General features: G+C 41.9%; 7 protein-coding genes across 8 annotated transcripts; 3 read left to right on the forward strand and 4 right to left on the reverse strand.

Annotated features, from left to right (window-relative positions):
* Positions 1-2,827: 2,827 nt before the first annotated feature.
* On the forward strand, positions 2,828-7,174 carry LOC6633957 (zinc finger CCCH-type with G patch domain-containing protein). Its single transcript, XM_002057724.4, has 4 exons — positions 2,828-2,948; positions 5,355-5,549; positions 5,604-6,512; positions 6,571-7,174. Exons 2-4 carry the CDS (start codon positions 5,529-5,531, stop codon positions 7,165-7,167), a joined length of 1,527 nt encoding a protein of 508 aa, XP_002057760.1. The 5' UTR covers positions 2,828-2,948; positions 5,355-5,528; the 3' UTR covers positions 7,168-7,174.
* On the reverse strand, positions 3,411-5,199 carry LOC6633958 (ribosome assembly protein METTL17, mitochondrial). The gene is made up of 3 exons (XM_002057725.4): positions 4,081-5,199; positions 3,738-4,027; positions 3,411-3,665 (listed from the first exon to the last, which is right to left on the reverse strand). Exons 1-3 carry the CDS (start codon positions 5,101-5,103, stop codon positions 3,542-3,544), a joined length of 1,437 nt encoding a protein of 478 aa, XP_002057761.2. The 5' UTR covers positions 5,104-5,199; the 3' UTR covers positions 3,411-3,541.
* On the reverse strand, positions 7,162-8,113 carry LOC6633956 (DNA-binding protein RFXANK). Its single transcript, XM_002057723.4, has one exon. The coding sequence runs from the start codon at positions 7,971-7,973 to the stop codon at positions 7,230-7,232; it is 744 nt and encodes a 247-aa protein (XP_002057759.1). The 5' UTR covers positions 7,974-8,113; the 3' UTR covers positions 7,162-7,229.
* Positions 8,114-8,472: 359 nt separating this feature from the next.
* Positions 8,473-11,436, forward strand: LOC6633955 (uncharacterized). The gene is made up of 4 exons (XM_002057722.4): positions 8,473-9,098; positions 9,181-10,103; positions 10,185-10,356; positions 10,732-11,436. The coding sequence occupies exons 1-4, from the start codon at positions 8,748-8,750 to the stop codon at positions 10,900-10,902; spliced, it is 1,617 nt and encodes a 538-aa protein (XP_002057758.1). The 5' UTR covers positions 8,473-8,747; the 3' UTR covers positions 10,903-11,436.
* An 849-nt stretch (positions 11,437-12,285) lies between these two features.
* Positions 12,286-15,847, reverse strand: LOC6634289 (transmembrane protein 184C). Of its 2 annotated transcripts, none has more exons than XM_032437844.2 (6): positions 15,142-15,847; positions 14,748-15,025; positions 14,265-14,471; positions 14,106-14,199; positions 13,706-14,039; positions 12,286-13,585 (listed from the first exon to the last, which is right to left on the reverse strand). In XM_032437844.2, exons 1-6 carry the CDS (start codon positions 15,448-15,450, stop codon positions 13,317-13,319), a joined length of 1,491 nt encoding a protein of 496 aa, XP_032293735.1. In that variant the 5' UTR covers positions 15,451-15,847; the 3' UTR covers positions 12,286-13,316. The 2 variants fall into 2 exon arrangements, with proteins under 2 accessions (XP_032293735.1, XP_002057756.3); XM_002057720.4 differs by having other exon boundaries at positions 12,286-13,588; positions 15,142-15,846.
* Positions 15,848-16,034: 187 nt separating this feature from the next.
* On the reverse strand, positions 16,035-19,062 carry Dref (DNA replication-related element factor). The gene is made up of 4 exons (XM_002057719.4): positions 17,645-19,062; positions 17,048-17,334; positions 16,538-16,985; positions 16,035-16,474 (listed from the first exon to the last, which is right to left on the reverse strand). The coding sequence occupies exons 1-4, from the start codon at positions 18,786-18,788 to the stop codon at positions 16,125-16,127; spliced, it is 2,229 nt and encodes a 742-aa protein (XP_002057755.1). The 5' UTR covers positions 18,789-19,062; the 3' UTR covers positions 16,035-16,124.
* A 53-nt stretch (positions 19,063-19,115) lies between these two features.
* RpL13 (ribosomal protein L13) lies at positions 19,116-20,383 on the forward strand. Its single transcript, XM_002057718.4, has 4 exons — positions 19,116-19,242; positions 19,512-19,772; positions 19,833-20,138; positions 20,203-20,383. Exons 2-4 carry the CDS (start codon positions 19,530-19,532, stop codon positions 20,305-20,307), a joined length of 654 nt encoding a protein of 217 aa, XP_002057754.1. The 5' UTR covers positions 19,116-19,242; positions 19,512-19,529; the 3' UTR covers positions 20,308-20,383.
* The last annotated feature ends 3,363 nt before the right edge of the window (positions 20,384-23,746 follow it).

Below are 23,746 nucleotides of genomic sequence, written 5' to 3' on the forward strand. Positions count from 1 at the left end.
TAGCGATAGGAAGCTGCTTAGTTACCCCATGTAATATAAGTGTTTCTAGGTTTCCTTATTATTTACCTTTAACATTTGTTTTTAAGATATCTGTGAACATTAAATTTATCCACTGAGTGATATATGGGGCGCGTTAAATCTTCCTCCGATCGACTTTAAGTTTATTTGCAAAGCTCTGAATAATATTTTATTATATTCCTACTAAAATAATGACTTTTATGATTAACGATTGGGAAACAGTTATTATTCACTCCGTTCTGAATTAAAGTAGAAACTTCGGATCAAGCTTTGCCCTACTATTAAATACTGCTCTATTCAGATCGGAAGCCCATAACGATAGGTGCCGCAAATGAATTGGTAAATATTTGTAAGTTAGAGTAAACAAATTTAGAACATAAGAACTAAAGTTTAAAAAAATCGAATATGCAAAATTATTTAATAATAAGGATTTATTCTCTATATGACTAAAAGGGAAGTGAAGAAGAGGCTTTATCAACGCAACAAGTCGGAAAAATATAAATGTTTTCAGAGACTAAAATTGTTAGATTCAACAATGGATACTCACCTGTTTATCATTTTTAACAATTACACGGATAGGTAGATTTTAAACACTTTCTTTTTTGTCATGATGATACCGCTACAAATTTCTCACACACCTGAAATTTTGCTCAACCGGATTTAGATGTCTCAATTGTAACGGTTCAGCAAGATACAGGCGCGAATGAAATATGCCGGCCAAGGGATAGCACCAGAAAGATGAACTCCTGTTAGCCTGCAATCGCAACCACAACCGCAACTATTCCTGACAACGCTCGAGCCTCGACTGATGCACGGAGCACACCAACAGCCGCTAGGTAGCCTCCCGTAATGCCACTTGATCAACTAACCAACTAACTAGCTGCCCGTCCGCGCCCGACTATGTATAAAAACCTTTTTTTATTTCTATTTTTTTTTTTTGGTCAGGGGAGTCGACATTAGAATTAGACTCGGAACAAAAGGAACAACAATGCCGGCTGGCCGCTTGGTTGGCTGACTGACTGACTGGGTGGGTCACTCAAATGTTGCAACAGCGGCGCATGCTTTCTAAACGCCACCGTTTCGCTTGTTGTTGTTGTTGTTGCTGTTGTTGTCGTTGTTGTGGGACGCACCTTACTAGTACAAATAGCCAGATAGAGACAGGGCGACAGCTGACACCAGCGAACGCGCCTTTTTAATGAGCTGACCCCACCTAGTCGGTGTGCGTGTGTATATCCACATAATAGCATCTACCTAACGGGAGAGGGCGCCACATGGCGTGTGTATGTGTGTGTGTGTGTGTGTGTGTGTGTGTGTGTGTGTGTTTGTTGTACAGTTCCCATAGGGCGGGGGTGGCTTGCGCCTTGGTTAGCATATAATGTAACCGTTTATCATTGGACAGCCGTGTATATTCATATATCCTGTCATATCAATTTTATATAAGTATATTTAACTAAATGGGTTAATGACTTGGCAAATGCATTCGTTAATTAAATTTACGTAGCGGATGCAGCACGTGAAACTGATCGGGAAAACCTTAAATAGTAGCATTTAAAATGTGGTTCGGCTACAATTTTTGATTGCAGATAAATTTTCTATATATTGCTATATATTGCGGCAACAAGACCTCCAGAAAATATAGTAACATGACACAAGTTAACACAAGGGGCTAACTTTTTCACAGCTTTTACCTTTTATAACGAAAGTCGAGAAAGGATTTTAAAATAGCCAACCTTAAGATTGAACAATAGGTAGAAAATAGCAGCCAATCTATTCACTTATTTTCAAAGATATTTCAAGTCCGTTTGTTTTTTTCAGCTTTACTCAAAAGTAGAAGGGAAATTAATTTGACTTCAACATTTATTAAGCCTTCTTGTCGCGAATTCTGATGCATGAGAAAGGCCGTGTCTATAAATTTGTCTAAAATACAGCTAAAAGAAATACTCAGGTAATATTTTTCCAAAAGCACCAAAGGGAGTCATTTTGAAGTTACAAAGACATTCGCTACCAATATTTATATGCCACTTTTAGGTATTCAAGGTCCATTGCTCTATAGCACACCTTGTTAGAGGGCCAATCCTTAAAAGCATGCTACATACATATGTGCAGTATATGTATCCGTATACTGGCACACCCATGGAGTAGAGCGACGTGCCAGTTTTCGCGCCCCACAATTTGCCCTTTTTCTAGCTCGCAGCGTTATGCCAAATGGCCACGCAAGGAGCAGGTCTGGCGCAGGGATGATCGGATGAGCGGTCACTAAAAGGGCGCGTTTCACATTAACACATAGCCAAATGCCAGTCTGGCTATGTGTACCACATACCCACTGTTTAATGGGATTGGCATTGATGTCCCGAACGTACACACATTTACTCACATTTTAACTCTTAGCAGCTAGTTTGGTTAATTGAAATTTAAAGGGGTTTCAAATTCAATTCTCATAAAAGATGTTCGATCCATTCGAATGAATTTATGAATGGAAATCTACTATTTCTTTTGAATATCTCCTTAATGATATTGAAGTTTTTGTTTTACGCAAATTCAATAATAAACCAATTTCAGCATATTTGTATATGAGAATGGCAGATTTCCTCACTTCGCACTTTTGATAAATCCTCCGATACACAGCAAAATAAAAAACAAACTTTTTAATTTATGTATGTATATGGGTAATTACGTAGTTTCGCAATTTAAGTTGTCTATTTCTCGCTGCAATTTTAAGACAACATATTTTTAAGCGTGCCCCTTCTATGCGATTCTCATGAACTTAATGAGAGATTCTATTATCAACGCATAGAATTTCTAGTCATAATCTTACTTTAATTTATTCTCGTGCTTTATTCCTTTCCTCACTCAGTTGACTCCCTTTTCTTTCTCCTGTTCTATAAAATAATTGGCAATAAAAAATTGTGCGTGTGTATGTGAATTTATGGGTAAGTACATATTTATATACTATATACAAAAACTAGAATATAAGTTAAGGAAATACAGATATGTGCAACCAATAATACTCTGATTATATATAAGGGGAGCAAAATAACTATCGAGTTTCTCACCGTTTATTTGCACATTTGCACATTTATATAATGCTCCAAGTCCACTGCTGGAAAATTACATACAAATCTGCCTCTTACAATACCCATATTAACAACGGGCGTGCTGTCAATGCTGACCATTGGCTGGAAACTACTTTTGTATACTCGTGTACATATGTATCTCATCGAAATCCGATTAAATCCATTCGTTTAGTTCATTGGTGCTTCTCTTTGTAACGCTCTATATTTTTTATGCTCTTTGTTTTCGCCATTAAACTTTAGCGGAGGGTGCGCTAGCTGTTTGAACAGCATTTACTATCAATGAAACGCCATTTAAATGCAACTAAATAATTAACAAAATTTACGCTGCGCAACGATTTGTTTGTATATAATTAAAGCCACAGAATGTTAGCTCGGGTTTTGAAGCAAATCAATTAGGGAGAGCTTGTAGCGTAAACAACATGATATTCATGATATAACAATTTTTAAAACTATGCCAGTTCAGCTTGTTCCGCCGGCGCTGATTTGGGTTTAGCTTCCTTCGTTTGCGGCGTGCCCAAAGCCATGGGCAGGCGGTCGCCCCAGCGACTAACTCTTGCACAGCTGTAGGCGGCTCTGGAATAGGTGCAATTATTGATGGATTAGGAACTAGAAGAGCAGTTGCACACAAGAGTTGTCGCTACTTACTTGCCGTGCTTTGCTGCCGTAAAGATGACTTCCTGCAAATTGCCAGATTCCGTGCACAGGCGACAAATCGAATGTTTCGAACGCACCAAAGTAGGTCGGACAATGCGTGGCCATTGTCGGGAGGCATCTGTTATGGAACCTTTCTTCAAAATGGCATAACTATACACAGAACTTTGACGATCTGAACCCGAATTATTGCTCAGACGCAGCGGCGCGTAGGAAATTTCAAAGTTGCATGGAGTGCGATCTGCCAAATCTTGCAGTCGTGGACAGGGCAGATCGTGTGGGCACTGGAAAAGATATTGTTAAGTTTAAACCTTCGAAAAAATGTATAGGTACTTACTGGTGCCAGCGTTTGACCCGCATGTTCCCCGTCAGCTCGCAGTAGAAATCGTCTCGCTTCATTGACTAGCTCACTGCCGCGTCGTGTACCCTCCTCCACGATGACCATGTAGCCATCACACTTGCGCCATAGATTCAACAGAACCTCCTGGCGCTGCTGCTTGTCGGCCAACTCGAATAGTGTATGCGAAATAATAACTAAATCATATTTCGTATCAATGGCGGGCAAAAATTGTCTATAAAAAACATTGCGCAGCGCAACTTGTTTATTCTCCTGACCCTCCTGCAGTATTAGCTCCGACAACTCGTTCATTTCCCGCGATCTATCAACATTGTAATACTCAAAGATGCTGTCGCGCCAGAGTTCACTGGCCGCCCACATGGCGGTGCCAACGCCAGAGCCAAAGTCGAAGTAGCTGCGTGGCTTGAAATGTTCATCGCGCAACTGCAGCTCTGTGAGCACCCGCTTCAGTACCGCATACTCCTGTGCGGCTCTGCCTACGGCATAAACAATGGCTTCGTATTTACCATATTCGATGCGTTTCCAGGCGTAGGTGCGCTGACTCAAGCGCTTGTTGATCTCTAGTTCACGCTTGCGTTGCCAACGCGCCACCTCCTCCTCACCAAGTGTGGCTAACCGTTCTAGCGGCATCTTGGCATTGACCTCTTCAATAATCAGTCGCTTTTTGTTTTCAATTTCTGATGGCGTTGGCGGCGGATGGCGCGATTTTATGTAACGGTTCAGCAGATCACTGTCGCGCAGCACTTTTCTCACTGGATGATCACCAACAATGCGCTTTAGAGTATCGGTCAGCTGCTTAGGCAGCTCGACATGATTGGGTTTTATGATGCCAGGATGCTTGCGCGGCTTTATTGCCGCCTGTTCTAAATCTGCAAGCACAGCCGGCTCAACTGCAGCACTGATTTTGGAGGTGTATCGTTGCAACAGGTGTGTGCTCGTTAGAAAAAGTCGCGGCGCGAGCATTATGTGTCCAGCTGTGTCTAGTATGAAAAGCGAGCCCATATTTTACGGACTTTTACTGCACAAAAAGTAAATAAACAAAACCCATGTGGCGCCGTTGCAAGCAGTGAACTATTTTGTTAAGTTGTGCAACACAACTGGTACGTTTTCCAACACTATTACATTTTAAGCTGGGTATGCAAATAAATTGCTTTAGCACTAACAGAATTTTATTGTCGACAAAGAATAGCAACTATTATCATTTGTTCGCCCTAGCAATTTTATTTGAAATAGATTTTATTTTTTTGTGACAGGTAGCTGGATTTTTTAGCAAACAATTAACTCAATTGCAGCCCACATGCAATGGGAAACCTATTCTTGCACTCTTTAAGCAGCATACTAGCCTTAAGTGCGTCGCCGCTTCGTTTTTACTGGCAAAACAAAACCATTGTAAAACAAATATAAACAAAATGTTTTAGCTACAAATTATGGACGAATATGAAGCACAGGTGAGTTTGTCTCAAGCTGATGATGGCGTATAATACCTATCGTCCACATTTTAGTTGCTGGTGGTTGAGCAGGCACTGCTTGTGACTACCGACGCACAGCAGCGGGAAGAATTAATAGCACTGCGTGCAAACTTAGAGGAGCTTCTAGCGCTGACCAGAAGTAGCGAAACAGAAGATATTAACGAAACAAATACACAACAGGCAACTGACATTGATGACGAGCTAAAACGTTTTCAAAATGAGCTAAGCAGCTTAGAGGGGGAACAGACGGATTCACAAGATGACCAGCAACGATTGGAAGAACTTCGCACCAAATACAATGCTCTGTTGGGAGAAAAGTGTTCGGCACCGCATGAACATAGCTGGGGTGCACTTAGCTATCACAATGCACTTATATGTGGCGTAGACGATGAATTAATTCTGGATAAAAATGGCATTTTAGACGTACGATTGCGCGTTCTCTTTACAAACCCAACGCATCGCGAAATGTTGCCTTGCAACTATTACCTGGAGGGTGAATGTCGATTCGACGAAACTCGATGTCGTTATTCTCATGGAGCTCTAGTGCCAGGAGCGGCCATTAAAGACTACAATGCACCAGATTTTTGCAGGTTGGCTCGCAACTGTCCAGTGCTAGCCAAGCTGCAGGATCGTCTGTGGCATCGTGGTCGTGTGCTGTGCGTTAATTTCATGGAACAGCAGTGTCGCGTGCGCTTGGATGGCCAGGAACACAAGGAACGTGAACGGGACTTTCCTTTTGAGGAACTTTTTCCGTTGATAGTTGAAGAAGATGACGAACTAAGTAGCGACAGTGAAGAAACAAATGAAACAGATGGAAGCGATGCAGCGAATGAATCCGACATGGATGACGTGGAGGCTGCGCGTCAAGCACGTATGGTGGAGCTTAGCTTGTTTACGTTTAAGCCAAACGAACGATTGGGCGCCTGGGAGCAGTATACGCGTGTTAGTGCCCAGATAAATGCATTTATGACAATCAAAAAATTAATACATTCAATTACAGGGCATAGGTTCCAAATTGATGGCCAGTATGGGTTATATACACGGCACAGGCCTTGGATCGGATGGTCGCGGAATTGTAACGCCGGTTAGCGCCCAAATACTCCCACAGGGCCGCTCACTCGACGCCTGCATGGAGTTACGTGAGGCAGCCAACGGCGATAAGGATTACTTTAGTATAGAACGCAAACTAAAGCGGGCCCAGCGTCGGCAGCAGGCAGCAAATGAAAAGGCCTACGAACGGGAGTCGAAACGGACGGATGTGTTTGCCTTTCTCAATGGCAGTGTGCTGGGCCAGGGTAGTCAGCGGGCCGAGAACTCCACCAAGACGACAAAAATTGACAATCTTCAGCAGCACACTAACAAATCGCTTAATGTGGAAACGGTGCGCATAGCCGATGACATACGTAGAAAGCAGCGGGACATTGCCAAAACGCAGCAATCGTTGGCGCGCAACGCCATCGATTCGCAGCTGCAAAAACGGTTGAGCTCCCAGCTTCAAAGCCAGAAACAGGAACTCGCTACGCTGCAGGCACAGGAGAGCAGCCTCAGCAAAGAGCAGCAGACGCGAAAGAGTAAAAATAAAATGTTTGAGTTCTGAATTATGATCAGTTCATTTATTTTCTTACATCTATATAATCTATAAATCTCATGTATATTTCTCTAAGTGCTGCCAAATGCACCTGCCGTCAGCACGGCAGTCATATATTGCTCCAACAACGCCTGCGCCAGGTGCGAACCATGCTCCACGGCTAACGCGTAAGCTGTCTCTCCATTCTCATTAGTTGCACTAAAGTCCAGATCCCTGGCCAGCAGTTCATTGCAAGTGTGTGGATGATTGCCTGCCGCCGCGTACATAAGTGCCGTATTGCCCACAATGTCCATATGGGTGGCGATTGCACCACGGTCTAAAAGGAAACGCACAATTTCATTGTGACCGCCAGCGGCTGCAAGCAACAATGGAGTAACCATGTCCGGCGCCAGGCTATTCACATTTGCGCCTGCCGCAACAAGCAATTGCGCCGAGACCAATTGGCCATATGACGCGGCCCAGTGGAGAGGTGTAAATCCATGCGAATCCTTGAAATCAACGTGTGGCTGTCGTTGTAGCTCGGCCTTTACCTGCTCTTCCGTGATTTCACCTTGACCGGCGCGTTCATGAAAAGACAGCGACACCTCCACAGTACAAAATGTAGCTTCCGTATTACCGCGCTGCAGGTTCGTTAGGACAGTCGATTGTGGACGATATGGTAGAAATGCACTCTTACGCTTAGTCGAATTAGCATCCAGCAATATACTTGACCCATGCAGCGTAGAGGAAGCCGGTGGATGTACATGAGAGGGTCTAGAGGGTTCATCATCCTCAGAGTTTGTGCTGGTCTGCACTTTGTTTACAGGTGCAACCATTGCCCTTCTACCTTCTTCTTCTATTCTCAATTCCAGCAAATGGTATTTGTAATAATTTTATAAGACAGTTCCTAAAAGCTAATTTCCCACTTTCACGGTACAAAACAGCATCTATGCAAATATGTTTTCACTGTAAATAGCGCTTACCTTAAAATGCTCAGCTGATTTTTGCCAAACAGCTGCTCGCTCAGCTGATCATTGTGCAAAATAACAGTTATTAAAGGCAGCTTAAACTGCCAGCGGTTTTTTTTATATTGTTGATGAAAAGTTATTAAAATTGTATTTTTTGAGTATTTCCTGTGATACATTTATTTAATTTGATATAAAGTGTTTAATAAAGTTTGTTACAGGGTCATAAGAGTGTCAAAACAAATCCGCAGTATTCATGCATATTTATATTCTTGCAGCTAGAGATGGAAGTACGGCAGTATTTTAATTTGCAAGTGCTGCTAATCGATAACAAAATTACCCAGCTGGTGGTGGTTGTGTTTTGTTTGGGTTTTTTATATTTTTTTATTAGCAAAATTAATTATGTAAATATATTTAACTGATTCATTAGTACTTACTTATGTGTGTGAGCGTGTGTTTCATAACAGGTTTATTACTGTGGCGTTGTTAGTAAAAAATACACCCTGCACCTGTTTGGCTGGTTTCAAAGCAAACCTGCGTTTTTGGGCCTTTTTTTGCCCCTTTAACATTGAGGAAATTTTTCGCAATTAAATTGCGACGAAGTTTGGACCCACGAACACAACACTATCACAACTTCATAACAAAATGGGGAACAATGTGAGTGCCAAGGCCGATGGCGAGGGCAGCGAACCTCCGTTGGACGGTGGGAAACATAAACACCATCATCAACATCACAAGTCCAGCATACAATCATCCAACAGCAATAACAATGCCAACGATGTTGTTGTCAGCAACAGCAGCGCCAGCGGCAGCGGCAGCAATAACAGTCTCAAGGTGCAGTCACAAACGCAAACAATGACAAGATCAGCATCAGGCGCAGATGTGACAGAAAAGTACCTCACCCAGCTGGTGCCAGTGGAGCGCCTGGCTGAAATTTTAAAGGAACAGACGAGTACCAAGTACGGCATCAATGGCATTATGTCAGATGTTTTTGTGGTGAGCAAGCACAGCTAATTAGCTGATAACAGTTTTATAGCAGTTTCAAAACAATTATTTTCACGCACACAAACACACACAGTCTCAAGTGTTTCCCGAATACACTGATTTGGGCCATCGACTCTTTCAACTAATGCACCTGAACTCTAAGGCAACAACGAAGCACCTGGGCACCGTGGCCTTTCGACAGCAATGTGAACGATTCTTGGGCATCATGGACGATGCAAAGGTGCTGGAGAGTTACATCAAGATGTACGCACAGGACGATAATCCCGATTTGATAGACAAAGCAGGCGTCACACGCCTCTTGCTCATCTGCTATACGATTGCCATGCAACACTCGGGGAATGCTGTGCTCTGCACGGCCATAAACAGAACGTTTGGCTCAGTGACCAAGTCGATATTTTTCAGCCACGATAGCCTCAGCTTGGGCTTCGTTTGCCGTTGGTTCGAACAGAATTTGATTCGTCTTGTTCTGCTGGTTCACAAATACTGCGTCCATACGCTCTCCACTGCATATCGCGGCTTGGAACAACAGTCTCAGTCGTGCGGAATTGAGCTACAAACGCCAGTGCTGGAACAGCGCAATCCATTTGCATCCAGTGATGCCACGGATCACAGTGCGCCCGCCTTGCACAATGAGACGTTGATGCCGCTATCACAAGCGTGGCTGCTGGCCGGCGCCCTACCCCCACTGTATTCCAAGCCACGGACGATTGTGCCGCCCAATAGCAGCAACAACAGCAGCGCTTCGAGCGCTGTGCAGATTTTCAAAGATAAACTGTCAATGATGCCATCACACTGGACACTACTGTACGATTCCAACGAGCATGGGGTGGGTGCCAATCGCTTTTTGCACCATGTACTCGGTTACCGAGGCCCGACGCTGGTCCTGCTGCACACCAAGGACGAGCAGACATATTGCATTGCGGCGCCCAATGAGTGGAAGGAGACACATTTGTTTGTCGGCGGTGAGGGCAGCTGTGTGATACAGCTGTTGCCTAAGTAAGTAATAAAAAGAAAACACGGTCAGATTTAAAGGGGAACTTTACAGTAGAAATAATTTGATTTCCATTGTCCTTTTAGATTTGTGATACTAGAGAAGAAGCCCAACATTCTGTACCTTAACACTAGCATACGCGGCTATCCCAAGGGCTTGCGAGCAGGCGCTGATCCGCGCAAGCCCATCATATCGGTTGACGAACATTTCGAGAATGTAGACTGCAAGGGCATTGCGGCGGGCCTTATGTCCATTGAGGTAAGTACATTGTTAAGTTGGTATATTTTTTGCTATATTTGTATGTGCAATAAGCCTTAGTCAACACAGTATACATATATAAATACTTATGTATGGTATAAAAATTCATAGACGTATTCTAACGTATATCGCATATATATTAACGGCGTAATTTCCAGTCTAAGCATTTAAAAAAACACTTTCGAGCCATTGATAAGCCAAGGCCAATTTCGCCTGCAAGCTTTTGCACAGCTGTTACAGAGGTATTTGAGCCCAGAGTTAACCTTTGGCCGTGAAAGTGTGTGTGTACATTTGAATGAAGTCTAATTTCTCCTCATCAAAAATACAAACGACGATGTTACAATTACCAACAACAAAAACCACAATGTTTTACAGGTTTGGGGCTGCGGCGATAAATCATCACGCGAAGTGCAATTGGATATTAAGAAATGGCAAATCAAGGAGGCGGAACGTCAGCGCACAGTTAAATTAACAGCCGCCGATTGGATGGATCATCCGGATCGATACCTTCTCGAGCTGGGCGGCAGGCAGAACTACAACAACTAAAAGCAACAATTATTGCTGTTGTTGTTGGTGCGTGTATTGATTCGAAAGCAATTGGTGTGTGCCTTTAATTCGAGAACGCAATTAAAATTAACGAGGAATACTTTTAAAAACGATGATACTTATTAGTCATTCGTTCACACGCAGCGCGACAAGAGTTTGCTACCCTGGACTGAAATTGTTTTTTGATTTTTATGTTGTTTGATTAACGAATTTTGTTTCATGTTTTCCTATGTTCAACGGCAAATTGAAATCGATTTGATATATATTTTAACGTTATGTGTCGTAATGCCATTTTAATTATACTATTCGATTAGGCTTTTGCTTGTAGTTAAAAGCGTCGTCCTTGTCACCAGTTCTGTATTTTCTTTCATTTTTTTCTCTTCGTCCGCTTGTTTTTGTCAATTTTTAAATGTCAGGTAATTTAGTTTTTCTTTCTATTTCTTCTTTTTCTATTTGTTCTAATCTTAGAATGCAAGTATTATGAAAAGACAAAAAATTTTTTAAATAATAAACATAATCAAATGTTGCAAAAAAGGCTTTAAATCTTTTTATGACCGGGCGCTGATTTGGTGGAACCGTTCAATTAAATGTATGGTGCTTATCAGCCAAGCACTTCAAGAGTTGATAATTTTCCACACTCATGCATGCCACTGCGTTTACAATGATTCATGATTTTATCTGCTTGAGCATGAGTTTGATAAAAAAAAAGCCATTATTTGCTGGGCTGCTTTAAAATGATATCATTATGTATATGGCAAGAAGTAAAGTTTTAACAATCAAATGCAAAAATGATGGACAATAATTTTTTGGGTTAGATATTCCAGTCTCAAATTCAGACAATTGACCCATTGAATATATCCAAAAAGAATCCCAGTCTTAATTATTTCAATCGTAACACAATAATTCCTAAATTATATTTAAATGTCGTACTATTTCAAAGGACAGCAACGGTACAGCTCTATTATATTGTCATGTTTAAGAGTCACATAGACAACTCCTTGATGCTATGCATCTTGAAGAAAATTCAACGGAAATGTAAATGCTTAGTATAAATAAAAACATTCTTGGTGGAATGTTTTGGTATTTTGGCAATTCAAAAAATTTCTATAAAAGCTATAAATTAAAATGGCAAATGTATAAATATAACATAACAAATCTCTTTCTGGTATCTTGAAGTAAAAGTATAAATTAATAATGTATAATGGTTCAAGAGAAATATGAATAAAACAAAAATAAAATAAAAAAACACACATTTTCCTACTGCAAGTTGAAAAAAAAGAAAACAAATTATATAGAAAATAACCGAATGGATCAATATAAAACAAAAATGTTTTTAAATAATAAAAACTGTTTGAAATGATAAAAACCGAAAAAAATACATCATTTAAGAATTTGCATAATTATATTATTGAGAATTACATAAGTTAATATACAATATATGTTTTCAATATAAGTTACGCCCTTTTCTGACCGGCAGTCACTCCATTCACAATCTTTTGCTTTAAGGGTATGTATCAATTTATCTACTAAGCAACATACGAGCACAAATACGAGGGTACAGGGTATTACTAGCCTAATAAAAGTACAAACTACCGACAGTCACCATAGCGTCGTGTCTAACTATCTGCATTTGTATAAGTGTATAATTTTCGTAGAATTTATAATTGCCTATGATTTTGAAGTTTAATGTATAAAACGTTCGAGCCTAATCTATAAATATATATATATATGTTTAAGAAAAACTATCGCTTCCCTTTGCATATAGATTTACATATGTTTTATGAAGATTCGTTGGAATTGAATGAATCTCTAAACCGATTATATATGCAGCTTTTTTATAAAATCAGTTGTTGCTTTCGCATTCAAAACTAAGGCCACGCAATTTAGAATTTCCCAATTTGATTGGGTTGCCAGAAGAGAAAAATATATGTGAGTATTAAGCTTAATTACAAAGGAATTTATGTTTGCCAATCGATTGACCAAATAATAATTGAGTGAGTAATCAAATTAACTGATAAGTATATAAACAGAATAAATATCGCTACTGCAATTTAAAAATGGGTCTAGGTGATGTACTCTCTGTCTCGTCGACGACGCGTCGTCGATGCAACAACCACAATCGGCATCTGTTCAACATTCTCTCCATTCTCTATATCATCATCAGCGTCATCCTCATCGTCTTCGTCTTCATCGTCGTCATCGTCATCGTCGTCATCGTTGTCATCGTCCCCGCCCGTTGAGTTGGACCACTCGGATGCAGTTTGGTTGCTGCACGTGGCGCTGAATTTTAAGCTACTTGACATGCCAAATGAAACGGACAGCGATGCACTCAGCGATGAGGCATTCAAATTTTGACTAATTTCTACATCGTCACCATCTTCGAGCACATCGATGTGCTGATGCTGATAGCGTTGTCATCTGCCCGCGCCCAGCAGCAGCGCATAATCATCGTTGGACTCGGGTATCGGGGCTGCCGCGGAAGCAGCAGTACGCGCCTGCAGGAAACTGCTGCCACCGGCTTGTGGCGGCCCAACGCCACCGAGAAAATGCTGCTGATCCCGTTCGCGCAGATGCTGGTTCGTATCGCGTTGGCGCGCCGACAGTTTCAGATTGGAGCCCGGCAAATGCAGTTGTTGTTGTTGGTAATTGTTGCTATTGCTATTATCATCAGCCACATCGGTGCCTGCTATGGGAAATCGAGATGGGGAATGAGTTTGGTGTTCAGTTAGTGGACCCAGTAGCCCAACATTAACGGGCACAATTAACCGACTCGTTGTGGCGCCATATGTGGCATTGCTGTTACCTGCTTGTGCGACGTTACCCCCCGACATCGGCTGTTCCTGCCGCTTGCCAATTAAGTACTCGGACTCGCTGCTAGAACGGCGTGGACCCCGCGCCAACGGCTGGTATGTACTGCGACCCTGAAAACGGCGACTAATTGAGCTGCTGACCACGCCCAAGTGCTCCGTAACGTCCTCCTGCATGTCCGAGATGTCCATCATAGAGAGGAAGGCTCGACACCAGCTATGATTTGGATTGTTCCAATACTGTGGTGAATTAATGTGGAATGGATGGTGGGGAAAGCTGTAAATGTGAGCCACGGCAGCAATAAACATCTCTATGCATATAAGAAAGTTCTAAAAACAAACAACAATAGAAATAACTTCATAGAAACCCGATCAGATATGCAATCAAAGACTTACTTGCAGCATGGACGCTAGATTTGCATCACCGACATCGCCAAAGATGCCCTTAATAATCCCATAGTACACCAGCGCATTGAGCAGCACTCCTTGGCTAAAAATGGGGAATAAATAAGAGATTACTGTCTTACTATAATTAAGTATTGTTTAAGTACTTACAAAAACGAAAAGAACACAACTGCCTTGATGCACAAAAATTTTGGTATCGGCTTCATGGGCTTCAAGTCCTCTTTGTTCGCCCGATAGAAAAGCACCAGGCAGTACATGGCCACAAACTGTGAGATATTGTTAATGACCACAATATAGGGGAAGGCAACATTTCCGGCAAACTCGCCCTCGCCATAAACGCCGCACAGTTCGCAAATCCTGTGCCGATTAATAGGTAAGCCATTATTTTAATTTGATTAACATCTACAGATAACAAAATATTGTTCGCCCTAAAATGCCGCAGCTTAACCTTGGAACATATACAACTATTCTATGCTAAATCATAAAGTTGTTAAACAAAGAGTTTAGTTTTTTGTATTCTAACTTGTGTAACTTGTGGCTCATGTCATTTTAATGCGCTGTGAATTCAACAGACTACATTAGGAAGAGAGCTCTTTATTGTATACGTGGCATTTTATACATTATCATACTCACACCGAGATGAATGTCGTGATGGGCCGCACCACTGTATACTGCAATATGCCGTGCTTGCAATTGTGGATGAACTCGCGACCCATGACCCAGGGTCGCATGCAGCAGAGCGGAAAGAAGTGATGCACTTGCGGCTTGTACTCCATTGTCGCCTCCAGGTCCATGCCGAGATTCAAGTAGTTCAACAAATAAACCATGAAATTGTAGATTACGTATGCCTCATAGCACTCTCGCAGCGAGTCAACGTAGATGGAATGCTTGGGAAAGAGCAGGCCGAGCCACTGTAAACAAATTCAAATTCGAATTTCAATGACTTCAATGCGAGCAATGTGGAACAATAATTGGACAAGATTCGATTACGTGTCTCGATTTCAACCGCTTCCATTGGCCCACTTACCGCATTCAACGCGTAGATGGGCACCATCCACAGTATGCGTATTATGTGCTTTTGTAGAATGGGCTTTGTGAAATGTATGACGTGTTGTATGATGTGCCAAATGGAAATGGGCACCGCGGATAGAACGAACAGACCGCCGATGAGAATAAGCTGGTCATTTTGTTGGAAGCCATCCTTCACCGAGTTCACAATCAGCAGGGGTACCACAATGATCGCAAATATCGCATAGGTCACAATCAACAGCGGCCGTATCCAGATGCGCCATTCTTCGCAGAAGCGGCGTATGTCGAGGCGGCACATCCTGCACATCAATTTTGTGTTGGCTGTGCGTGCGTGTGTGTGTGTGTGTTTGAAGAAATGTTTCGAGTTTTGCTTTCGTCACAAGACAAAGCCCCAGAGCAGCAGCAGTAGCGGAAACGACGTCGTTGTTGTTGTTATTGTTGCCGCCGCCCCGTTATTGTTGGTTGTCGGTTTTGTTTGATACGTTTGTGTCCACCTCAGGCTTTTACATGGCACGTCTCTTACACCCGCGCACTGTTTGCAAGCGCCCAGCGCACATCGTTGCTATCGCTTGTTTTACAACACACACACATACACAATACAATATAAGCTAAGCTGTAGTATGCAAATTTTAACTATTAAGAAACTTTTGCGTTTTCTGTGTAGTGACAATCGCTTGATAAGGGGAAACTTTTAACTGTCTGGCAGTATCGAAAACCTTCAAGTGCTGCAAAATGTCAAGTCATTTGCATAATTTTTCAACACTGACGCAGACAGAGTTGCTATTGGTACTTTATACTTTTTCTTATTTGTTGTATTAACATTTCTGTAATAATTTCCCCAAATTTTAACATTTTACACCAACTTCCCCCTGCTCAAAATTTAATTTCCTCTTGATATTATATATGTATTTTAATTACAGATTAAAGAATTATAGAATTACAAATATGCATATCCCATGCAGATAAAAATATTAAAAGCTATTAAACATATATAGTGTCCTTTAAGCTGCTGCTACGGTTCAAAAACAATATCGCATCGATCTGATTCTGGCTACCAGTTAGCATAAATCGCTTATTGTAATCATAAATCTGTTCACGCAAGACCTTCTTGAAATTCAGATTTACCACACCAGGTACTCCCTGATATAGTGTTGCCAAGTCGCGCAGCGTTCCATAGATATGACCCATTTTGTTCCACCACTCAATGGGCGACTCGTCCAGCTGGACAATCACCTCATTACGATAACGCTTGAGGTCAGTTTCCACAGTGCTGTCGGCGTCTCGCTTTGGCGGATTAGGTATCTCTGCAACGTCAAACAGCAGTTCCAGTTCTAGAGAAAACTCGTTTTAAATTAATCTAACTATTGCTGTAATATTTAGCAAATTCGACTTACTAGATTTCTTCGCACTGTGCGATGTGGCAGCTGCAGCAGACGAGCTGCTGCCACCAGACTTGACATTTGGCTCCGTTTTAATGGTTACTGTGGGAGCGTTGACGGGTGCAGTGGGTGCCACCTCAGCCGAATCCCCGCTCTGACTGTCTGTGCCAACCGAGCCGCCGAACGTCTTGTTATATTTCTGTGTTAGCATACGCACACAGCTGTCAAGGTTTTCAATTGTGGTTAAACGATGGAATCGCGGATCAAGCAGCGCAGCGCTGGTCAGCGTATCATTGGCAATAATCTGTGATTGCAGCACACTCGCAATGGTGCGCTTGATATTCATCATTAATGGCTCGTCCTGCTCCGCAATGCCCAGTTTCTTGATTAAAATCTTTGATGTTATGGGAGACAGCATGCTGCACAGAGGCATGTCCTCGCCACGCAAAGTATCCAGTGCAATCTGATTTAAAAAAGAGGATTTGATATTTTTTCGCCCGATTAGCCAATGAGTCTACGACTTACCACTAGAGCGCTTAATGCTTCGGTCACGGTTTTGGCCGTGATGACAAGTTGATCCATGTCCTCCGACCAAGATATAGATTCGGCAAAGAACTTGAGCAGCTCGTACAGAGTCCAAGGGAAATGTTCATTATATGCCGGCAGCTCCGACACCTTGGAACTAATTTCTGCCGAGTGACGCTGTATAATGTCCTTCACCTGCTCCAAGGACGTGGCAACCTCCTCCAGTTCAAAGACATGCCGCAGGCACTTGTCAATTACCGACACATAGCAGAGCACAACGGGTATATCTGTTTGATATATTTAAACAAAACATATTTATAGTCTGAAGAATGGGCATTTACAACAAATAAGCGGCTACGTAGACTGTTTGATAGGCGATTCCTTATGACTTACACCCAATAGTATAATGTGCAAATAAGTACAGATTAATCCCCTTTTCCCTTACGTAGAGGTCAAGTATTTTTGGATCGGTAATAACACCTGATCCGATCTGGCAGCAGTTCTTATTAGTTAGCTTATTGGGTATAGCAAATTGTTTAGGTACATAGCTCAGCACACCTAGGTCTGTGAGCTGCGGCAAGATTATGTTGTACTCACTCTTTTCCTTCAAATAGGTCTGCAGCAGATCCTCCTCATCGTCATAGTTGACGATGGCCAGTGTGCAATTGGGCAAATAGAAATCGGCGAGCAGCTCGTCGAATGAGATGTAGTCAGTATACTCGATGGTGGCATACATGACGCTGCGAACGCACTGCGTCTCATCGCTCAAGTAGTGATGGTAGATGCTGAGGAAGCGACGCTGCTCCACATTCATCCACTGCTCGAAGGCCAGCGAGTAGGGCTTCTCGGCGGTAAAGTCGCGCGTGAAATCGCCCATTTCCAAGAACTTGGATGCATGCTGCTCGGTAATCAGCGCATCAATTTTTTGGGGCATGGGCAGCGATGGCAAATTGCCCATGGCCAGACGTATGAACTCACTGATGCCCAGATCGTACAGGGTCTCCACGTTGCGCAGATCACGCACAACTATGTCGGCCAGGGCCTCGGGTAAATTGGTTATATAGCTGCGCACCTGCATGCCACCCGTGCCCTCCTCATGCTTAATGTTAGCGCGCGTAAAGTGCATAGTTCCAGACGGTGCTGTACTTTTGCGTTTACGCGCAAACTTCAGCTCGCGCGGCTCAATACTAATAGAGCGATCCTCCTCTTCGACCAGGTTATCGGCGTCGTCATAGGTTAGCGGTACCATAGTTTCGTATAGCATTGTCTGGGAGGCGGCATCATCTTCGGCCTGCATGGCTGCTGCGGCCACAGCTGCCTCGTCCATTTCCTCGTCTTCATCGTTCTCGTGGTGAGTGCGATTGTTAATGAACTCAAGCTTGACGCGGCGTGAGGAGACGTTGCGCTTGGACAATGGTGGATGGTTTAGATTGCGCGGAGTCTTGCGCGGCGGCACTTGTATATCGTTTTCCTGGCACAAGGCCTTGAAAAGGTCCTTGTGGCGATGTTGCAGATGTGCACGCAAATTGGTGGTATTACCGTGATTGGTCAGCACTTTGTGGCATTTGATGCACACAACATTTTGCTTGGTAATTACCTCGTCATTATCGTTCGATGGAAAGCCAAAGTAGCGCCAATAGACGCTTTTCATTTTGGGCGAGTACAGCTTGGAAAAGTTGAGCTGCGAGACATCCTCGTATTTGGCTTCAACAACCATTGGCGAACTGGCCACTCCGTCCATTTTTGAGTTCTTGGCTGTTTATTGATATCTGATTACCGATGCCACAAAAAAATAAGCGCGCAATTTCTCGATTATAGATAGTCAGTTCAATAGTCAATAGTTTTTTTTATCTGTATCAGAAAGTACAGTTTAGAGTTGCCACGCGACAGAGTAGCCAATCGATAAGGCAAATGCGCGTATTATATGTAATAGATGCGCAGAACTTGTTAGTTATTTATTTTTAATTGTTAGACATATAATTATTGCTGCGCGTTTGACATTTGCTTAGCGTCGGGCAGCGGAAAAATGTAAACTGTATGGAATTTTTGTTAACACTGATTGCATCACCAATCGATAGCTGGGGAAATTTTTGCGGCAGCCAGGGAAGTTTTTTGAGGGAATTTCTTATTACTGTATGCTCATGACGTGAAGTTGGCTGCGATTTTCTTTTTGATTCGTTGTTGGGTAGCAAAAGGTGTGTGGAATTTTACAATGCACAGAATTTAATATATTTAGATAAGCGGTGACTCGGAATATAATGCGATTAATAGCCTAAAGGGTGCAGCGCCTAATAGGCTGTGACTTAACATGAAATATGTGGGAAAAATGATTCCATAACGCCTGAAACATGGAAATATATGCCAGCCACGTGGTGTGCGCACCCGTAATTTGGTTATAATATATACAAACCCTTATATGTGAATGTGTACTAATTTGTGTGTTTTTACTTGATCTCTGTAACAGCTAAACTAAACCGCCAAGATGGGTAAGGGTAACAATATGATTCCAAACCAGCATTACCACAAGTGGTGGCAGCGTCATGTGCGCACCTGGTTCAACCAGCCGGCGCGCAAGATCCGCAGACACGAGAACCGCGTCAAGAAAGCCAAGGCTGTCTTCCCGCGCCCTGCCAGCGGACCCCTGCGTCCAGTTGTGCGCTGCCCGACCATCCGCTACCACACAAAATTGCGTACCGGTCGTGGATTCACCATTGAGGAACTGAAGGTGCGTGTATTATTTTAAGCTTACTGTGAATTTAAATTGATTTAAAATGTTTACACTCAGGGTGCTGGTCTGAGCCAAGCCTTCGCAAAGACCATTGGCATTGCTGTCGATCGTCGTCGCAAGAACAAGTCGCTGGAATCTCGTCAGCGTAACATTCAGCGCCTGAAGGAGTACAGAAGCAAACTGATTCTGTTCCCCATCAATGAGAAAAAGATCCGCAAGGGCGAATCAACTGTTGAGGAATGCAAGCTGGCCACACAGCTCCAGGGACCCATTATGCCCCTTAAGAAGGAGCAGCCGGTTGTTGAGTTCCGTGAAGTTACCAAGGATGAGAAGAAGTTCAAGGCCTTCGCTACTCTGCGCAAGGTAGATTTAATGTTTATGAAAAGTGGCTTAAATATGTATTAATCAACATTGTTATTGTTTACAGGCACGTACTGATGCTCGTTTGGTTGGCATTCGCGCTAAGCGCGCCAAGGAGGCAGCTGAGAGCGAAGAGGGCGCCAAGGCTGATACCAAGAAGGCCAAGAAGTAAACTGCATCTAGACCTGATAATTCTGTCAACAACAACAACAACCAGAATAAAGTTTTAGTTTTTTCATAAACGTGAATGTCTTGTGGTCGTTCTTCATCCCCATTGTATCCAAAAGTAATTCAAGCAAGAAGTACTTTTCTTACTCTATATTCCGTTCACTCGCTGGCAGCTGCTGAAATTCTCGATTGGTTCGTGCGCTCCTGTCCGAAAGATATATGAACATAGGAAGTCTCTTTTTTGAATCTGTGGAACATTCGCTAAGCTGATTGCCTTTCAATAACAACAATGAATCCCAGCTAGAACAATAGGAGGGTTTACTTGAGCAGCTGTTGATGGCCTTTGCACACGCACAACATTCAACAAATACGAATACCCTATTTGTTGGAATATGCCGTGTGGGTGCTACCTGAGTTGTTTTTATATTGTGATTAACGTTTCAGGAACAACATGGATGTCAAAGAAAAGCGAAAATTGACAAAAGAAAGAGAACGGTGGAGTTATTCTTATTCTTATTCGAAAAAACTGAACTTTAATAAATTTATTTAAGATTAAAATATTGATATGCGAAAAGTTTTCAGCTTAAAGGTAAAAGCATTTTATACAATCCATTTCCAGCAATATCCCCTATTTGAGACTGTAATTTGTAAATGTTTTCTTAATTAAAAATGTGATTTGATAATCAACCAGTCAGAAAGTTAGCCAGATACAGCAGTAAATTTAAATGTATATTGAAATGCTATGGGCACAATAATATTATCGTAGACATTTCTTTCCATTGCCTCGTTTCAGAGATGATTGTTGAAAACATTTTAGGTATCTCTGCGAATTTTGGCTGCTTTTAATGTTCAGTTTTTGACTCGAATAATGTATTTTAAATCTTCAACAAAAATGTATAAAATATTTTTTAAAAAAGGGACCAAGCGTCTCTTTTCAGCACATATACCTTAGTTAAGTGTTTTTGACCTCAAGACAAGTTCACAATCAGGTCGAGTACATTTGTATATGTCGTCTGCTCTTTAACCCCATCTGAACAGCCAAAGGGCGATGCAAACATATGACCACAATTCATCGAGAAATTATAATCAACTGAACAGAATTAACGTATAGAATGCAAGTGCACACTTTTGGTGTGACATATGCAAAAGGAAAACGTTTGTTGCTGCTGTTATAAAATAACATAAAAAAAAGGGTTGCACAATTGTTGTTGTCGCCAGCTCCGCGAAGCAAAGGCGACCCAATTCAATTATCGGGCTGGCAGGCAGCCCGCACCTTGAACCTTGTTTATGGATTTCGGCGATTTATATTTCAGTTAACCTTGTTTTCGGCACTGTCGCTTGTTTTGTGTCAAATGCATTCAAATTTTTATTATTGAAATTTATGAGCGCAAAAGTGATTTTCCTCATAGTTTTTCCTGTCTGTCCCTCTGATTTTTTGTGCTCGTTATGCTGGTGCTGGCCGAGGGTGTCAACGGGGGTTGCCGGCAGCGGTAAACAACCAAACCGAACGAGGAGAACGCCTGACACCAAACCGTAATTGGCAATTGTTTTTCTGTTTTTGTGTGTGTGTGCTACCTTTTGGTGGCAGCAGCAGCGGCCGGGGGCAGGGGCAGGGGCAGGAACAGTTGCGGCTTTCCATAACTTTTTTTTTGTTTGTTTTTGCAACATGTGCGCCAGACCCATCATATGCAGATTCGAGTCCTTCTTCGTGTGCGCTCATTTGTTTAGTTTTGGGCAAGTAAAAAGTTCTGTTCGCCTTGAAGGTTGGAAATTTCATTTTCAATTTTCACAATTTACGCCCCAAATGCATTTCAGCTTGCCACACTTTAAATGCATTATCAATTTGCCGTTGCATCAAAGTGTTTTTAACCGCGACATTTTCCACAGGCTCTCGATTGATGTCGAAGCAGCATAGACCAACAACCCTGACCATCATCCTGCCCGCAGTGGGTTAATCTGCATATGTGCGGAATGTATGTGCTCGAGTGTCTGCACCATAAACGCAATCAGTGCTTAATGATCCATACAGCAATTGGATTAGTCCGTGCCTCGCAGGCAAACACAGCAGCAGGAGCAGCAGCAGGAGCAGCAGAGACCGAGCAGTTCCAGGAGCTGCAGCAGCACTTGCTAAAACCTTCTGGATAGGCTTCGGCATAGTGGATTGTCCTTGTCCTTTGCAATTTGCATTCGAAAGACGCAGCTGTCGAACCGTTTACATCAATGGGGCTTAGGTTTATTGAATAATGGAAAACGTTGCAATATATAAATCGTATTTTTATCTAAAATCAGGTACGCATAATTAGAATAAGTTATCATTATTATATTAATACATTATTACTTATATTAATACATTAAAAAAAAAACAAGTAAGATGTTTTAGTCGGGAGTTTCGCGCGGAGTTCTGTCGTTTTGGAACGTCATATCTCCGCGCGGAGCTATTACCCGAGATATTAAAAAAAAAATCATCGAAAAAGTTTCGACCTCTATTTTGAAAAAAAGCGTGATTAAAATTTTGGATTTCCTTTTTTTGATGCCAATCGATAGAACCGAACCTTACGAGTCAAAAACTGTATGAAATTGCAAAATCTGACATTATTTGACGGAAATATTCCAAAAAATCATCAAATAGGTTGAATTTACGAACGAATCGGTTTTTTGTCAACAATTTTTTTTTTAACAAAACGATATTTAATTGCTTGAATGCCATTGAAGGTAGGGATCCGTACGCATTCAAAAAGGTATAACATTTTAAAATCAGACACTATTTACCCGAGATATTAAAACCATCGAAAAAGTTTCGATTTTCGACCTCGATTTTGAAAAAAATCGTGATGATTTGGATGGTAATATCTCCGCGCGGAATTCTGTCGTTACCCTAGATATTAAAAAAAAAAATCATCGAAAAAGTTTTGATTTTCGCATCGAACTCGTTTTTGAAAAAAAAAAACGTGATGTAACCCATTTTTAATGGGTTCAGGGTATACAAATATCTGAATCTACCTTTGGATATGCCGGCTGCGGATTCGTAACGATTGAGATATGAATCCTTATATTTATTTAAGCAATATGTTTTTTTATGCCTTATATTTAATTAAATCAAATTATTGACGCAATTTTTAATTTAATCAATCTGCACTAGGACAAAGCTTATATGCCTAGACTGTCAGTAAGTCAATTTTAATTATTCCAAAATGATAAATAATACTTAGAAAAATGTATTTCATATCATATTTTAAATCGTTCACATTCTTTAGCTCCAGGTCCTGGCACGTTCTCATTCTGTCCCTCTCTCGCCCAGTCTCTCCCTCTCTCTCTCTCTCTCCATCTCTCTCTCTCTTTTCCAGCATATAAAAACAACATTTATACCCTCGATCAGTCAGTTGTCTGCTGCCCACCCCACAAATAAAATGCTTATTATTTTTCCATAAAAAATCACCCAAAAC

Source organism: Drosophila virilis, chromosome 4, assembly GCF_030788295.1.
Source record: "Drosophila virilis strain 15010-1051.87 chromosome 4, Dvir_AGI_RSII-ME, whole genome shotgun sequence".
Classification (NCBI taxonomy): domain Eukaryota; kingdom Metazoa; phylum Arthropoda; class Insecta; order Diptera; family Drosophilidae; genus Drosophila; species Drosophila virilis.

Excerpts from the sequence above, each read along its gene's own strand:
- Dref (XM_002057719.4), bottom strand. The coding sequence starts at position 18,788 with ATGGACGGAGTGGCCAGTTCGCCAATGGTTGTTGAAGCCAAATACGAG. Across the intron at positions 17,335-17,644 it reads GACCTATTTGAAGGAAAAGA|ATATACCCGTTGTGCTCTGC; the intron begins GTGAGTACAACA and ends TATATCAAACAG. Across the intron at positions 16,986-17,047 it reads AAGCATTAAGCGCTCTAGTG|ATTGCACTGGATACTTTGCG; the intron begins GTAAGTCGTAGA and ends TTTTTAAATCAG.
- LOC6633958 (XM_002057725.4), bottom strand. The coding sequence starts at position 5,103 with ATGGGCTCGCTTTTCATACTAGACACAGCTGGACACATAATGCTCGCG. Across the intron at positions 4,028-4,080 it reads CGGGTCAAACGCTGGCACCA|TGCCCACACGATCTGCCCTG; the intron begins GTAAGTACCTAT and ends TATCTTTTCCAG. Across the intron at positions 3,666-3,737 it reads ACGGCAGCAAAGCACGGCAA|AGCCGCCTACAGCTGTGCAA; the intron begins GTAAGTAGCGAC and ends CACCTATTCCAG.
- RpL13 (XM_002057718.4), top strand. The coding sequence starts at position 19,530 with ATGGGTAAGGGTAACAATATGATTCCAAACCAGCATTACCACAAGTGG. Across the intron at positions 19,773-19,832 it reads TCACCATTGAGGAACTGAAG|GGTGCTGGTCTGAGCCAAGC; the intron begins GTGCGTGTATTA and ends GTTTACACTCAG. Across the intron at positions 20,139-20,202 it reads CCTTCGCTACTCTGCGCAAG|GCACGTACTGATGCTCGTTT; the intron begins GTAGATTTAATG and ends TATTGTTTACAG.
- LOC6633957 (XM_002057724.4), top strand. The coding sequence starts at position 5,529 with ATGGACGAATATGAAGCACAG. Across the intron at positions 5,550-5,603 it reads TGGACGAATATGAAGCACAG|TTGCTGGTGGTTGAGCAGGC; the intron begins GTGAGTTTGTCT and ends TCCACATTTTAG. Across the intron at positions 6,513-6,570 it reads CCTGGGAGCAGTATACGCGT|GGCATAGGTTCCAAATTGAT; the intron begins GTTAGTGCCCAG and ends ATTCAATTACAG.
- LOC6633956 (XM_002057723.4), bottom strand. The coding sequence starts at position 7,973 with ATGGTTGCACCTGTAAACAAAGTGCAGACCAGCACAAACTCTGAGGAT.
- LOC6634289 (XM_002057720.4), bottom strand. The coding sequence starts at position 15,450 with ATGTGCAGGATGTGCCGCCTCGACATACGCCGCTTCTGCGAAGAATGG. Across the intron at positions 14,040-14,105 it reads ATCTAGCGTCCATGCTGCAA|AACTTTCTTATATGCATAGA; the intron begins GTAAGTCTTTGA and ends GTTTGTTTTTAG. Across the intron at positions 13,589-13,705 it reads GGGTAACGTCGCACAAGCAG|CAGGCACCGATGTGGCTGAT; the intron begins GTAACAGCAATG and ends GATTTCCCATAG.
- LOC6633955 (XM_002057722.4), top strand. The coding sequence starts at position 8,748 with ATGGGGAACAATGTGAGTGCCAAGGCCGATGGCGAGGGCAGCGAACCT. Across the intron at positions 9,099-9,180 it reads TTATGTCAGATGTTTTTGTG|TCTCAAGTGTTTCCCGAATA; the intron begins GTGAGCAAGCAC and ends AAACACACACAG. Across the intron at positions 10,104-10,184 it reads GTGATACAGCTGTTGCCTAA|ATTTGTGATACTAGAGAAGA; the intron begins GTAAGTAATAAA and ends TTGTCCTTTTAG.